General features: G+C 34.9%; 1 protein-coding gene across 1 annotated transcript; it reads right to left on the bottom strand.

Moving 5' to 3' along the window:
• Positions 1-9,497: 9,497 nt before the first annotated feature.
• On the bottom strand, positions 9,498-9,884 carry LOC107898121 (uncharacterized). The gene is made up of 2 exons (XM_016823660.1): positions 9,689-9,884; positions 9,498-9,643 (listed from the first exon to the last, which is right to left on the bottom strand). Exons 1-2 carry the CDS (start codon positions 9,882-9,884, stop codon positions 9,498-9,500), a joined length of 342 nt encoding a protein of 113 aa, XP_016679149.1.
• Positions 9,885-17,393: the final 7,509 nt, after the last annotated feature.

Below are 17,393 nucleotides of genomic sequence, written 5' to 3'. Positions count from 1 at the left end.
TATTTTATTTTAAGTAGTATTATAAAATTATATTAATTATTAATGTTTATTATGACGGTTCAACAATAAATTCAGATTTTGGATCGGATTTATCTTGAGTTCAGTCAAATTGTTCTCGAGCTCGGATTCTTAGAGATTCAGACTTTCTCGAGCTCTGATCTATTGAAAGCTCAAATTTTCTTAAATTTGAATTGTTATAAACTCATATTGGCATGAAACTTTCATGCTCAGCTTGTGTTGCCAGCTCTGTTAAACATGCATATGAAGTTTACCATTTCAAGTAGTAGGCTGGAAACAAAGTAATCTATTTGGAGCTGGACTTCTAATTTCAAATCAGAATCTTTGACTGTATCAGGGAAATATTTTCCTTTTAAAGCAAGTAAATGATGGATATTAGAAAATTAACCTGATGACAGTCAATCCTCCAACAGGTACGCCAATAGTGTTGTGGATTTGGGGTTGAAAATATTGTACTTCTTTGTACCAATGTAGAGATGGAAATGGGTGGGATGAGTCGGATTTTTGCCCACCCCAATTCTGACTCGAAATTTCATACTTATTCAACTCCGACATTAAAAAAATAAATCCATTATAATTCCCTACTTTGAAATTTTATAAAAAAAAAATCTAATCCCAACCCCAACTTATTTCATTTTATTGCATCAAATAATTTTTTAATTATAAAAGAATTACATCAATTAATATAATGTATTAATTTTTTTTATTGCAAAACGGTTAGCAATCCTTCAATTTCAAGTAATTTTTCATTATATTAATTAAATCAAGTTGATAAAGTAATTCTTTTTTTTAATTACAAGTATGACTACTAAAATCATTAAGAGAAACCCAAGCTAAAAAGGATTTTGAGCGTCTACTATATAATTTTTAAGTCACGTCCTAAGAGTTTTCCCATTGAAATTATTGAAGAGTTAAATTGTAATTAAAAATTAAAATATTGATGATTTTGTAAATATCTTGAGGTGGGATCGGGTGAATTTCTTTTAAACTTGACTCCCAACTTAAATCCAATTTTAGAAAGAAAAAAAAATTGATCATATGTCGAGACCCATTGGTTTCGTGTTTCTTTACCATCGTTAAAGTTTTCAAACCCTTGTGCCAATACACGAGAAGCAAAGTTTAAAAAAGGTACTTTACATTGGAATAATATAACTTTTGGATTCTAATTTGGTAATTAATTCCATTTTGATATCTGTACTTTTTTTTTGTTCACTTTAATACCTGAACTTGATAATTAGATCTATTTTGGTCCCTAAACTTAGATTTTTTTTTAAAATTTGAATATGTGTCTAGTGTTCTTGAAATGACTTAATTGGTCAATCAAATCGATTCGACCAAAAACCAACTAATATACTAATCCAAATAAAAGGGTTGACCGATTGAATTAGAAACTACTCGAAACTGATACAACTCGAAAACTAGTACAAAAACCACAAGTTGAACTAGTTTAATAACTTTTTTTATATATTTTTTAAAATTTTTATGAATTTTTAATTATTTATTATTGTTGGTCTAGCACTTGAACTAATCAAATTGATTGAATCGAGATCCAATAGTTTGACTGGTTCAACCATTGATCAGGTTATTAGAACACTGTATGTAACACTCTAAAATTGTATCATGTCATCACATGAAAATTTATATAAAATTGTTAAGTTTCAAGTGATAATGTGACACAATTTCAAAGTGCCACATCATCAAACTTTTATATCTTTCAAGTTTATGGACCAAAATAATTTTAGTTGCCAAGCATAGATACCAAAGTGGACAAAAAAGTATAGATACCAAAATGGTCCTAGTTGCCAAGTTCGAGGGTTAAAAATTATATTATCCCTTATAATTTTGTGCTAAAAAAAAGTAGATATTTGTAAATATGAATATTGTTATTTTTTTTGTAATTTTTAGCAATAACTTATGAAAATTGATTTTCATGTTGCCAATTATTTAATATTATCTAAGATTTTTATTTATTAATAAGGCTGATTAGTAAAAGAAGTCTTCAAGAAAACAATTAAAAAAATCAATTAAGCCCTCAACAAAAATTTAGAACTTAATTGAACCCTTAAAGATGAAAAGTTAACCAATTAAGCCCCTTTGATTAAGTTCTACTGACTTAGTTGTCCGACCAATTGGATGGTGACATGTAGTGACCACATATATATATCATGCTGACGTGGCAAAAATGCAATGCTAGCAAATATTTTTATTAAATTAATTTTGAATTAGGTTTTGACTTTTACATATTATAGTTGGGCATTAGGTTTAATTTCTTTTTATTTTGAATTTGAGATTTGAACTATAATTAGTTTATTTCGACTTTGGATAATAATGGGTATATTATTTGGTCTTGGACTTAGTATAATACATTTGAGTTTTGAAAAAAGTATTTAGGAATATGAGTATTAGCTTTATAAATTTAATAAAAAAGATAAAAGTTATTTAAGTGTCAATATAATATAATATAATATAATATAATATAATAATAAACAATAAAATATATTTTCATCAATTAATATACACATCATATAATAAATTTTACATACAATTAAAAATTTAATACAAATATCCGAAAGAATCAAGCCTGAATTGATCCAAACTCGAATACAAAAAATTCAAGTCCTAAACAATCTAAGTTCGAGACAATTCATCCCGAGCCCCTTGGTTTGCCACCTTTAAGCAATTTCTCTTCCTTCGGATTCTGGGATACAAGTCTGAGTCTATATTTGCCAATTAGACCTTGTTTTCTTTTTAAGCCGGTAAAATTTTATTGCAGAATGGAAATTTGGAATTAATTTTCATGAAACAACAAACAAGAGGATCAAAACTCATCAAACTATCTCAATAACACTTAACTAAACAATACCCAACCAAACCTTAGGCCTTGTCTAATGACCCAAAAACAAAAGCTTTAAAATGGTCGGATTTCAAAGTTCATATCTAATTTTTGTTTATGTTTTTCCAAAGAAAATTAAGTATTATTAGAATTGAATTTTCATCACTAAAATTTGAAATTATAAGTCAGTCCTTGTATTTTACCGAATCAAATATGAAATAATTTGCAACACCTGTTTTTTAATTCATTTGACTTATTAATGTCCCAATTCCTTTCTTTTCTCATAAAATAACAAAAAAAATATTTCAATTAATTAAGAGTTAGTAGTTGATATCTCTTTCATCGATTATAATATCATGGGCAAAAAGATTTTATACAAGTTATTGTCTTATTGAAGACAAGACTTGGTAACATCATTTATAACATTTATCCACAATTAATTTTGTTATTGCATAATTGGTTAAGAGTTTATATAAAAAATTGTATTGTTGTGATTAGTAATTAAAAAAATTAAATTATATAATAACATTTTAAAATTTTTGTTAATATAATAACATTTACCAATAATTTATTTTGTTGTGTATTTTATTAAGAATTTATAATGAGTAACCTTATTGTTGTGATTAATAACATGAAAATTAAATTAGATAATGACATTTTAATGTTGATGTTAATATTTTAGCATTTAACAACAATTTATTTTGTCGTTATGCTTTTAATTAAGAATTCGCGACAATAAAATGACAAATCAAATATCAATTTCAATTAAGGATTGAATCAATTTTTCTCTCCCTTCCAATGGTTGACATCACCCTTTCCTCGCTCGTCCTTGAATGTCCTGGCTCGTCCATCCCTTCAGGGTTGAATGAGCAACTAAGAAAGTTTGGAATAAGAACTCGGATGAGAATCCTCTAGGAAACCTGACCATGGAGGACTCTGTTCCTAGAAAAGAACCATTCAAGGATAAACTTATGGTGAATGTCTAGAACAAAGCAAGAGATGCAAATGTGGTTTTAAAGAATGATGATTTAGAAATCTTGGATGATGATATTAGTGTCTCACTGGAAGGGCCATACCCAGAGATAGTCTTATCTGACCGAATGCAAGAAATATTGGATCAAAGTATGGAGAGGATTGTAGTTGTGAGGTTGTTGGGACTGACAATTGGTTACAGAGCCCTCCTCAACAAAATACAGATACTTTGGAAACCTATTGGATCATTCCAGGTGATTGATATAAAGAATGATTACTATCTGGTGAAATTTGCTTTGGGCCAGGATTACACCAAATCTTTGAGTGAGGAAGGCCTTGGGTGGTCTACGGTAATTACCTCACAGCTCAACCTTGGAGTCGTGACTTTTCCACGAAGGAGAAGTATCCCTCTAAACTGGGAGTGCAGATGCGGATGTTGGGACTTCCGTGCAGGTTTTACAATACAAAAACTCTTGAGATACATTGCAGGGATGTTAGGGGAAGTAATAAAATTTGATTATAATATAAGGGCAGGAAAAAGGGGGAAGTTTGCGAGATTTGCCATTGTTGGGGATCGACCTGATTAAGCAATGCATAAGTAAAAATAGCAGAAGAAGTTGAGAATTTGAACTCACAAATTTAACATGGAAAAACCCCACCAAAGAGGATAAAAAGACTATGGGCAAAGATAATTTTACTATAATGACAAAAGAACGAAGATTACAAAAGATGGAGATAAAAACTAAACCCCGAAAACTCAAAAATAAAGAGCCTTCAAAACATAAACACAAAATTCTCTAAAAGTATTATGAGTTATAATCTCCAATGGGTGTATTTTTTAAGGTTGCAAAAGAGTCTATTTATAGCCTAAATTCATAGGTCAAATAATAATAAAATAATCTAAACTAATCAAAATTTGATTGAAACAAATAAACAGAGTTTCACTTGAAGATTATTTCTCAAATTTGACTGAAATAGGAGTCATACTCAACAAATCTCCAGCTTGACTCATATTTTGACAACGCCACCTTTGCCAAAGCCCACCACGGGAATATGTTGAACTATGTAGGGAATTAACTGAGTCGAATTTGTGCTTAGAAATTGGAAGACTTCTAGCCTTTGACTTGTACACTGCCAAATCAAAACTAACCCGGGTCTGATTTTCACAAACACAGTGCCTTAACTTTTCAAAACTTGCATCCAAAAGAGAACCTCTCTTCAACGAAACAATCATACCTTTTTCCCTCCTATGATCATCCGTTCCAAATGAGTTGACTTCGACTCCATAATGGACGAGGGACATCCGATTTCACTGGTCACTATATAACCTTCCAGAATATAAAAATATTAGTTCTTTTACCTTTTAACAAAATGAGAGCCCCACGAGACACCTTAATGCTGCTTGACTCGACGTTGATTTTGTAACCTTTCAAGTTTAAAATACTTAAGAAGATGAAATTTTTTCGTAAATCAAGTACATACCTGACATCTGAGAGTGTCCTAATCGCCTCATCGTGCATCCTAATTTTAACAGTACCAATACCAATTACCTTACTAGATGAATCGCTTCCCATGCGTACAGCTCCACTTTCAATTGAACTGTATACGGGGAATCCTTTTCTATTGGGACACATGTGGAAAGAACATCTTGAATCTAGGATCCACTCGAATGTAAGCTTGGAGTTATCGCTCGTTGACACTAACAAGAAATAATTACTGCTTTCATTGACCAAATTAGCACCAGCTACATCTTCCTCTTTGCTCTCAGCAACTCTTTTATTTCGCAGTTTCTAACAAACTGCTTTGACGTGACCTAACTTTTTACAATAGCGACACCTTTTGTCTCGTTTCTTTGATGCTACCAAAATGGAAGCTTGCTTATCTGCATTGATATCCGAACCAAACTCATTGTCGAGTTTCTCTCTACTCAACAAATGACCCTTCACATCTTCGAACGAGAGTTTGTCTCTGCCATAAATCAGGGTCTCCCTAAAATACTTGTATGAAAGGGGTAAAGAGCACAATAATATCATAGCCTGATCTTCATCGTCAATATAAACCTCAGCGTTCTTTAAATCATTTAAAAGAGAAATGAATTGGCTGATATGATCTCTAAGAAGCTCACATTCGTTCATGCGAAATGTAAATAGACGTTGTTTCAACACTAAACGGTTAGCTAGAGACTTAGTCACATAAAGAGTTTCTAACCTTTTCCACAAGACGGATGAGGTCTTCTCCATCAATACTTCTTGAAATATCGTATTTACGAGGCACAACTAGATTGTAGACAAGGCCCTTTCGTCAAGCTATTCCCATTCTATTTGACTTAAATTCTCAGGCTTTTTCCCAATAACAACCTTTTTCAGGTCAGTTTGAACTAGAATTTCCATCATCTGAAGCTGCCATAGATTGAATTTGTGACACCATCGAACTTCTCCATTTCAAACCTTGTTGTTGTCATCTTTGAATAACCTGATCTACGAAAATTAAACTAGCTTTGATACCACTTGTTTGGGATCAACCCGATTAAGCAACGGACAAATAAAAATAGCGAAAGAAATTTAGAAATTGAACTCACAAATTTAACGTGGAAAAACCTCTCCAAAGAGGATAAAATACCACGGGCAAATATAACTTTACTATAATGGAAAAAGAACGAAGAGTACAAAAGACGAAGATAAAAACTAAACCCCGAAAGTAAAGAACCCTTAAAACGTAAACACAAAATACTCTAAAAGTGTTATGAGTTCTAATATCTAATGGGTGTATTTTCTAAGGTTGTAAAAAAGCCTATTTATAGGATAAATTCATAGGTCAAATAATAATAAAATAATCTAGAGGAATCAGAATTTGATTGAAATAAATAAACAGAGTTTAACTAGAAGATTATTTCTTAAATTTGACTTAAATAGGAGTCATACTTGATGCGGTCGTTGAAAGCACCAAAAATATCCTATCCCTAATAAATAATGAAAAAGAATATTAGAAGGGAAGTAGGGTCAAATCCTCAGGGACTGAATTTGCACAATATCTTGTTTCGTGAAATCCTAGGCAGAATCTTGCCCAAGAAAACCTGCATTCTTGGAAAAAAAATAAGAAAATAACATAATTAAAGGTTTGGATCTTGAAACGAAAAATAAAATAAAAATAGAATTAAGAATATTGAATCGAAAATTCGAGAAATTAAAAATAGAGTTGAGAGAAAGAAAATTCTTATAGGAGATTCCAGCCTCCAATTGTCTCATTCCGCCTTGGGTTCAATCATCGGCTTTTAGATGATCCTTCCCAAACCGAATAAGCCAGTTATAGTGGAAGAGGACGCCTACGACCACCAGCTCCAAAGATTTAGACTTACGATTTAGTAGAACTTGACTCTAGCCAACGATTGCTTCTGTGGGATCATCTTATGCTAGATCACTGCTTCTCAATGGCGAATCCCACGCCATTTTGTCTCTTGGGCTCGCCAACCTCTGACGTGGTAAGCTAACGAGCCGACTGTGCAACTTTCCCAAAACATACAAAGCGGCCGCCTTTGCATACGTTGAAAAGCTTACTTCTTAAGGGACATGGACGGAAGCATCGGCCCCGTAGTGCAGAGAAATGATGAATACTAGGTGAGGTGGCTAAGTAAGGACTCTAAGCCTCAAGAACTCTTTTTGGAGAATATCGACAACCTTCTGCTAGATGGGTTTAGTGGCTCATGGTTGTGGTGGAAAAGAACATAAATAAAACAAAAATGGAAATTTTATTGAAAGGAAATATGAGAAGAATAAAAGCCTAGACTTTTGGGGAGAGAGTGTTTACAAAAAAAGATCGATCTCTTTTGAGTCACTTCACCCCCTATTTATAGTGCTAGGGGAGATAGTCTAATCCTACTTAAATTCCCAAAAGATAAATACATTTAATTGAAGATAAATAATGATAAATAAAATAAAATCCTAAAACTAAATAATCCTTAATAATTATCTTAATATTAATTATCCTAATATAATTAAAATAGAGTTTGATAGAATAAAATCTCTTCTTTTTGCATTTCAACCCTTGTGTCCTCCATGCTTGCACTTTTGGCCCTTAATTTTGCTTTTGCCTCAAATTTAGTTCATATGAGATAAAAGATCATAAATAGCTCAAATTAGCAGGATCATACTCAGAATAAATACATAATTAATACATAAAAATATGTTATTCTAGAGTGTTATCAAATTCCCTCTACTTAGCCCATGCTTGCCCTCAAGTATAGTTCCTATCTACTGTGAAAGTTAGATTTTGCCATAAAAGAAATACCACTCCAAAGTTTTATAAAAATCAGTCAAAAATGAACATGAAAAATAAAGAGAACCCTAAGCTTGCTTTAAGTAAAACAGAAAAAGTTTTCCAATTAATACACACAAAAATTAGAATCGACATGTATTATTTAATGAAAATTAGGTAAATTACCAAACCTACCAAGACACCCTATTTGTTTCCTCCTTTAGTCCCCAAATTATATTTTTTTTCTTTTTTATTTATTTATTTTGATTTATATTTATTTATTATTTATATTTTTTATGCTTTTGGAATATACTGAACCTTTTGACACGAAGAGAGATGATAGCCAAGCACCCCACCCCGGTTACTCAGCCCAGTAGACTCCTAATTTATTATAAGTTTTACTTAAGAACACATCGAACCTTTTGATGCGAAGAGAGATGACAGCCAAGCACTCCACCCCGGTTACTCAGCCCAACATGTTCTTAAAAATTAATTTCGGTTAGCGGAGTTTTACCTAACACGTCACACAACCTTTTGACGCAGAATAGGATGACAACCTAAACACCCTACCTCGGTTACTCAGTCAGCCACGTTTTTAAGTTGCACTCATAACCACGGAAACATTAAACGACTTTTTAATAATAACTTTTTTATGAGGACTTTAGAGAAAATAATAATAATAATCAAGTAATTACCTTAATAGTCATGAACATATTTTAGCATGCAAACATATTAAGTGTCCACTTTGTATTAAACTTGATCAATTTTACGAAAAGCAAGATAAAGTTAACTCTATGAATCACAATTATTTTTAGGCTAATAAGAATAAAATAGTGGAGATGGTATCAATTATGGAAAATCCGTAATTTCCTCAGAAAACAAGAATCATTCTTGTAGGTCAAGTAGTAGGCAATTTTTGGTAAAAATCTTGAGCATGAAAAGAGGCAGATAAATATGGACAAAATGGAGCCTCAAGCAGCGACACCAGCCAAAAATAATCACAGCAACAATAACCAAAATCACAGCAGAAAATGACAGTAATAATGAAAAGTACCTCCCCCTACTAAAAGCACATTGTCCTCAATGCGGACGAAAAGAAATAAATAGGTAGAAAAATTTAGAAAAACTCCCCATGTTGTTACTGTCGATCGTATATGATGGCAATGAGCTCGGTCAGTTGCTGGCCAAAGGTTTCAAGTCAGGCCTCAATGCACTCTAAGCGTTGCTCAACGGTTTTATTCGTATTTTCGCTCTGTTTTATCTAAGCAAAATAAGAGAAATTTATTAATATCCAAATAAGTAATAAATAATAAAATAAAATAAATTAATAAATAAAGAAAAGAAAAAAATAATAAATAAATAAATAATAAAAATTGGGTTGCCTCCCAACAAGCACTTGTTTAACGTCGTTAGCTCGACGCCGTTATTGGTTCTGTGGTGGTTCCAAATGGATTTTCTCAACCGTGTGGGCTTGAAAATTCTCATAAAATGGCTTCAACCGTTGGCCATTGACTACGAACTGCTTTCCAGATTCTTCACTCTCTATTTCAATCGCTCCATGTGTGAACACTTCAGTAACAATAAAAGGTCCTTACCATCGTGATCGAAGCTTACCTGGGAATAACTTTAACACGGAGTTATAAAGTAAAACTTTTTGTCCTACCGAAAAATGCATCTGAGCTATTCTCTTATCGTGAAACAACTTTGTCTTGTCTTTATAAATGCGAGCATTCTCATAGGCATCATAGCGAATTTCTTCTAACTCTTGGATGTCTAATTTCCTTGCCTTTCCTGCGAGTTCTAACTCCATGTTACATTGTTGAATGGCCTAATAGGCTTTATATTCCAATTCGACCGGAAGGTGGCAAGCTTTGCCAAAAATAAGTCGATGCGGGGTCATGCCAATTGGTTCCTTATACGCAGTCCAATAGGCCCAAAGTGTGTCATTTAGCCGAAGGCTCCAATCCTTTCAGTTAGGACGAACTGTTTTCCCCAAAATAGTCTTGATTTCCCTATTCGAGACCTCGGCTTGACCGTTCATTTGGGGATGGTAAGTCGTAGCTATACGGTGGTAGAATCCGTATTTCACCAACAGTGCCTCTATGACCTTCTTGCAAAAATGGGTACCATAATCACTGATTAGGGCTCGAGGTGTGTCAAACCTGGAAAAAATAGTTCGTTTTAATAACTCCATAGCAGTTTTTGCATTATCATTGTGAGTAGGCTTTACTTCTATCCACTTAGAAACATAGTCTACTGCAAGAATTATATATACATTGCTAAATGAAAAAATAAATGGGCCCATGAAATCGATGCCCCATACATCAAAGATTTCGCACATATGAATCGAGGAATGGGGCATTTGATTTCGTTTAGTGATGTTACTTGTATGTTGGCACCTATCGCAAGACTTACAGAAGTTATATGCGTCTCGAAAAATTGTGAGCCAATATAGCCCACATTCTAACACCTTATGAGCGGTCTTCTTAGGGCCAAAGTGACCTCTACAAGCTTCAGCATGACAAAAATTAAGGATAAAAGTTACCTCGGTTTCTGGAACACATCTTCGTATTATCTAGTCTGAATAGTGTTTCCACAAGTATGGGTCATCCCAAATGTAATATCGAGCGTCGCGTCTAAGCTTATCCCTCACGGAACGTGCTAACTCAGTGGGTAACGATCCTGTGGCTAGAAAGTTTACTATATCTGCATACCATGGGAGACGTGCCTCGGTCGAGAATAGGCTCTCATCAGGGAATTATTCTTTAATAGGGATGTCTTCGAAAGGTACTTTTATTCTGCTTAAGTGGTAAGCCACTAAATTCTCACATCCCCTTTTGTCTCGAATTTCGATGTCAAATTCTTGGAGCAGCAAAATCCACCTAATGAGCCTCGATTTTGCTTCCTTCTTCACGATCAAGTACCTGAGGGCTGCATGATCAGAAAAAATAATTACTTTAGATCCCAATAAATAAGGTCGAAATTTATCAAAAGCAAATACAACTGCTAAGAGTTTTTTTTTCTGTAGTGGTGTAGTTGACCTGCGTAGCATCTAGGGTTTTCGAGGCATAACATATGACATGTGGTTCTTTGTCTATCCTTTGCCCCAACATGGCTCCTACATTGCGCTCGCTGGCATTACACATAATTTCAAACGAGTATTTCCAATCTAGAGGTTGCACTATAGGAGCGGAGACTAACTTTTGCTTGATTGTATCAAATGTCTCCTTACATTTTGGGCCAAACTCAAATTTCTTATCCTTCTGCAACAACTCACACAGTGGTTCAGCTACCTTCGAGAAGTTCTTTATGAAGCGCCTGTAGAACCCTGCATGGCCAAAGAAAGATCGAATTTCCCTCACAGGGGAAGGATAAGGCAAAGAATTCATAATATCAATTTTTGCCTTATCGACCTCAATTCCTTTAGATGAAACAACATGACCCAGAATTAAACCCTTGTCTACCATAAAATGACACTTTTCATAATTCAAGACAAGATTAAATTCTATGCACCTCCTTAAAATTATCGTTAGGTTTTTAAGGCATTCATCAAAACAATTCTCATATATAGTAAAATCATCCATAAAAAATTCGATAATTTTTTCCACATATTCAGAAAATATATTTATCATGCATCTCTGAAAGGTGGTCGGTGCATTGCAAAGACCAAATTGGCATCCTTCTGTACGTAAATGTACCGAATGGGCATGTAAAAGTAGTCTTTTCCTGGTCCTCTGGTGCGACTGGAATTTAAAAGAAACCTGAGTATCCATCAAGACAACAAAAGTGAGTTTTTTCGGCTAATCTTTCAAGCATTTGATCTATAAAAAGAAGAGGGAAATGATCCTTTCTAGTGTATGAGTTCAACTTCTTGCAATCAATGCAGACGCACCACCCATTTTGTACTCGGGTAGGTACCAAGTCACCTTCAGCATTTTTCTTTACTGTCACGCTCGTTTTCTTAGGCACGACTTGTACCGGACTTACCCACATACTGTCAGAAATAGGGTAAATTACGTCAGCGTCTAGAAGCGTGATTATTTTTTTTTACTACCTCTATCATATTCGGATTTAGCCGTCTTTGCGCCTCTCACCTCGGTTTCGTGTCTTCCTCCAAGTAGATCCTATGTGTACATGTCAAAGCGCTTATCCCTTTTAAGTCTGCAATGGTCTAGCCAATTGCCTCCTTATGACTTTTTAGTACATGAATCAAACTTCCCTCTTCATGTGTCGAGAGTCTATTGGAGATTATGACTGGTAGGGTATTACCATTCCCCAAAAATGTATATTTCAGGTGTTCAGGAAGTGGTTTCAACTCCAACTCTGGTGCTTGTATAACAGAAGGTAACAATTTAGTATTTGGAGATAATAACTCATTAACAAATTCAAATTCATCAAGTTCAGAATTATCTCCATAAATTGACTCAAAATTCTCTTCTGCTAAAGAGTCAATCATGTCGATACGATTTACGCTCAAGATTTCGCTTGGATGGCTAATGGCATCGTAGACATTAAACTTTACGATCTCTCCATCAAACTCTATTGTGAGAGATCCACTTCAAACGTCAATTTTAGTACTAGCCGTACTAAGGAACGGTCGACCCAGCAGGAGATCTGAAGATCCAGAAGTGCTATCCTCCTCTATTTTGATCACATAAAAATCTGCAGGGAAAGTAAGCTCGTTAACTTTTACCAAAATATCCTCAATGACTCCTTCTGGATGCACAATAGACCTGTCCGCCAATTGAATGATAACACCTGTTTTTGTCAAAAAACCTGCGTTAAGTGATTCATAAATAGAATACGGCATTACATTTATAGAAGCCCCTAGATCACACATAGCCTTCTTAATTCCCAGATGACCTATTTTGCATGGTATTGCAAACATGCCCATATCCTTGCATTTTACCGGCATTTTCTGCTGTAACACTGCAGATACGTTCTCACCAACATTCACCCTTTCATTACCTGTTAATTTTCGCTTGTTAGTACAAAGCTCTTTAAGAAATTTAGCATACCGCGGTATTTGCTTGATGGCGTCCAACAGTGGAATGTTGATCTCGACACTTCTAAATGTTTTAAGGATTTCCTTGTCCTCTTTACCTCTTCGACACTGGTTGAATCATTCTGGAAATGGAGGTTGAATTTTTGGCAATGGAGGCTTCGATCGGACCTATTCGTCTTTCTTGGGTTTTTCCTGGGCGATTTGTTTACCAAGACTCCTGTCACGAATCTGTTCCAGTACCTTTCCACTTCACAATGTCACTGCATTTGCATTTTATCTAGGGTTTGGTTCTGTTTGTGACGGTAGCTTCCCTTGAGAGGTCAATTTCTCGATCGATGTGGTTAACTCTCTGATGGACGCCTAGGTCTTTTGTTGAAAATCCTTCATCCCTTTTTAGAAATTAAGAGTTTGCTGTTGGATTTGCTGTTGAAAGTCAAGAACATTTGCTACTAACTTATTGACCATGGTTTCTAGAGAATTACCTGAACCTTGCAGCTGTTGCAAAAATCGATTTTAGTATGGCTGGTTATTTCATAGATTGGCCCCATAACTTAAGTTAGGATGGTCCCTCTACCCTGGATTGTAGGTATTAGCGTAGGGGTCGTATTGCCTTTGTGGCAGCCCAGGGAAATTTCCTACAGCATCTAGATGGGCCATGGTATCATCATACAAACTGGGACATGCATCAATTGCATGATTAGGTGTAGCATATATTCCATATAACCGGGCTGTCTTTGCTTTTTCTGCAATAAAAGAGTTCATCATATTAGTAAGTCTATCAACTTTATCATCTAAGGTTGAATTACTTAGCTGGTGAACCCTTCTAGAGGGTTCAGTATTGGCTTGGAACTTCTGAGAATTTGCAGCCATCGTGGAGATCAAGTCTCTCGCTTATTGGGGAGTTATGTTGACCAATGCTCCTCCACTAGCAGCGTCTACCATATTTATCTCCATGGGCTTCAAACCTTCATAAAAATATTGGAGGAGAGATTGCTCCGTTGTACCATATTGTAGGTAGCTTGCACATAACTTCTTAAATCGCTCCCAATAATCGTAAAGGGACTCAGCTTCTTTTTGCCTTATTCTAACGATCTCTCTTCTTAGCTCAGCTGCTCGAGACGCTGTAAAAAACATATTCAGAAACAAACGAGATAAATCAGCCCAAGTTGTAATAGATCCAGGGGGTAAATAAAATAATCATTCCTTAGCAGAATTTCCTAGAGAGAAAGGGAAAGCACTCAATTTAATCTGATCCTCAGTTACCCCCTGAGGTTTCATGCTAAGACAAACCATATGAAGCTATTTCAGATGCTTGTGGGAATTTTCATTTTGCAACCCATGAAAAGTTAGCAGTAACTGGATTAAACCTGACTTCAACTCAAAATCAGTATCCACAGTAGGATACACAATGCACAATGGCGGTTGTTCTGTCAGAGCTTCGGCCAGTTGCCAAATCAATTGAGCCATTGGTTGGTGTGCTAGATTTGGGTTTTCGTTAACCCTAGCATTAAGCACTACTTCTGGTGAGTCGACTTCTACTTTTTCGCTTTTAAGTGTTCGAGTAAGTTTTTCGTTAACCCTAGACTCAGCTTCGTCGTCGGCTTCGATTTATGGAGGTGGGTTACTTTGAGTTCCAACCACCGCTGACTACTTTTTTCGTAACTCTGTCTCCTTACGATTGGCTCTAGTAGTCTTCTTAATTTTTGAATCGAACGCAAGAGTACCTGGAGCAGATCTGGTCATAAGAAACAGAAAACAAGATTAGTACATTGCCAGCCCCCGGCAACGGCGCCAAAATTTGATGCGGTCGTTGAAAGCACCAAAAATATCCTATCCCTAATAAATAATGAAAAAGAATAGTAAAATGAAAGTAGGGTCAAATCCTCAGGGACTAGATTTGCACAATATCTTGTTCCGTGAAATCTCAAGCAGAATATTGCCCAAGAAAACCTACGTTCCTGGAAAAAAAAGAAAATAATAGAATTAAAGGTTTGGATTTGGAAACAAAAAATAAAATAAAAATAGAATTAAGAATATTGAATCGAAAATTCGAGAAATTAAAAATAGAGTTGAAAAAAAGAAAATTCTTATAGGAGATTCCAACCTCCAGTTGTCTCGTTCCTCCTTGGGTTCAATCCTCGACTTTTAGATGATCCTTTCCAAACTGAATCAGCCAGTTATAGTGGAAGAGGACGCCTACAACCACCAGCTCCAAGGATTTAGACTTACGATTTAGTGGAACATGACTCTAGCCAACAATCGTTTCTGTAAGATCGTCTTATGCTAGATCAAGACTTCTCAATGGCGAATCCCACGCCATTTTGTCTCTTGGGCTCGCCAACCTCTAACGCAGTAAGCTAACGAACCGACTGTGCAACCTTTCCAAAACATACAAGCCTTTGCATACATTGAAAAGCTTACTTCTTAAGGGATATGGACGGAAGCGTCAGCCCCGTAGTGCGAAGAAATGATGAATACTCAGCGATGAGGCTAAGTACGGACTCTAAGCCTTAAGAACCCTTTTTGGAGAATATCGACAACTTTCGGCTAGATGGGTTTAGTGGCTCATGGTTGTGGTGGAAAAGAAAATAAATAAAACAAAAATAAAAATTTTATTGAAAGGAAATATGAGAAAAATAAAAGCCTAGACTTTTGGGAAGAGAGTGTTTACAAAAAAAGATCGATCTCTTTTGAGTCACTTCACTCCCTATTTATAGTGCTAGGAGAGATAGTCTAATCCTACTTAAATTCCCAAAAGATAAATACATTTAATTGAAGATAAATAAAGATAAATAAAATAAAATCCTAAAATTAAATAATCCTTAATAATTATCTTAATATTAATTATCCTAATATAATTAAAATAGAGTTTGATAGAATAAAATCTCTGCTTTTTGCATTTCAACCCTTGTGTCCTCCATACTTACACTTTTGGCACCAACTTTTTCTTGTGTCGCATATTGGCCCATTTTATCTCTAAATTCACACTTTTGGACCTTAATTTTGCTTTTGCCTCAAATTTAGTCCCTATGAGATAAAAGATCATAAATAACTCAAATTAGCAGGATCATACTCAGAATAAATACATAATTAATACATAAAAATACGTTATTTTAGAGTGTTATCAATACTCAATAGCCATAGTTGTGGACTTTGAGAAACTTCTAAAAGTGTTTGTTGGCATTAATGGTGTACCGAATTGTGTTGAGTACAAGGTGCTACTATTGATATGCTACAAGTGTGGGTGATATGGTCATATTCTAGAAACCTGCCCATTAGAGTTTAAAGAAACGGAGATGGCAAGGGGCACTGCTACTATTTCACGACCATCATCGCCATCTGCCTGGAAGATCCAATATTTGAGGAAGTGTAAAATTACAGTGGTGAAAATAATGCGACTATTAATGGAAATGGAAATGGAAATGGTAAGAAGGTTAAAAAAATAAAAGAAACCAAGTAAAGGAAGGGTTGATCACGAAAAATATGGGATTTGGAAAAAAAACAAAAAAAGTGGTTGTTGATCAAGTAATGAATGAAAGGTTGAAGGTGGACCAAAGTAACATTGAGACAAGTAGAGTGAATGGGCCAACTGTGTTATAGGGTTGTGTTGAGAAGTGGACAGGTGGACAAAGTGGTTTAAAATCGGCCCGTTGGGAAGGTAATGACTCAATTATTGTTGAGAAAAATACAAGCCTCTCAAGCAAGTGCCATAGAGTTGTTTCAATTGAGGAAGGAAGTGGTAAGAATGAACTTGCACAAGGGATGCATGGACCATGCAAAACTAAAGGCTCATCAACAGTAAAAAACAAAGCTTTATCCATGAAAGAGATTATCAAATGGGGCATAAAGTGTGCAAGAGAGTGGAACAAAAACCACATTCAAATACTATTTTAGCATAGTAGGTTTACTCTCTCTCTCTCAAAAGAGCTTGATGATTCAAATAAAGCTCTTGATTTAGAAGATGAACTCGAGATACCTATGGAAGTGGCGACTGTGGGGAGGGTCAACTTGGGTTTAGAGAATTTGATGGAAGATCCAGTTGAGAAAGATTCGATTCATCAGGATAAGGCAATCGAGCAAGGTGGGGAGAGACTCTTATAGCAGACCGTATGTCAACGGGGCAGTAAGTGCTTTTTTTGTTTATTTTGGTTTTATGGATATTAAGATTGTATGCTGGAACTATCAAGAGGCTACTAGCCTTAAATTTAGTGTTGTTTTAAAAAGTATTTTGCAGACACAAAAACCAGATGTTTTAGTGTTGATGGAAATGAGAGTAAGTGCAAAGAATGTTGATGAGGTTATACAGAGAACCAC

The sequence above is a fragment of the Gossypium hirsutum genome, chromosome D04, assembly GCF_007990345.1.
Source record: "Gossypium hirsutum isolate 1008001.06 chromosome D04, Gossypium_hirsutum_v2.1, whole genome shotgun sequence".
Lineage (NCBI taxonomy): Eukaryota > Viridiplantae > Streptophyta > Magnoliopsida > Malvales > Malvaceae > Gossypium > Gossypium hirsutum.
The sequence above is the reverse complement of the archived record's forward strand: the minus strand, read 5'-3'. Positions and strand labels throughout refer to the sequence as shown.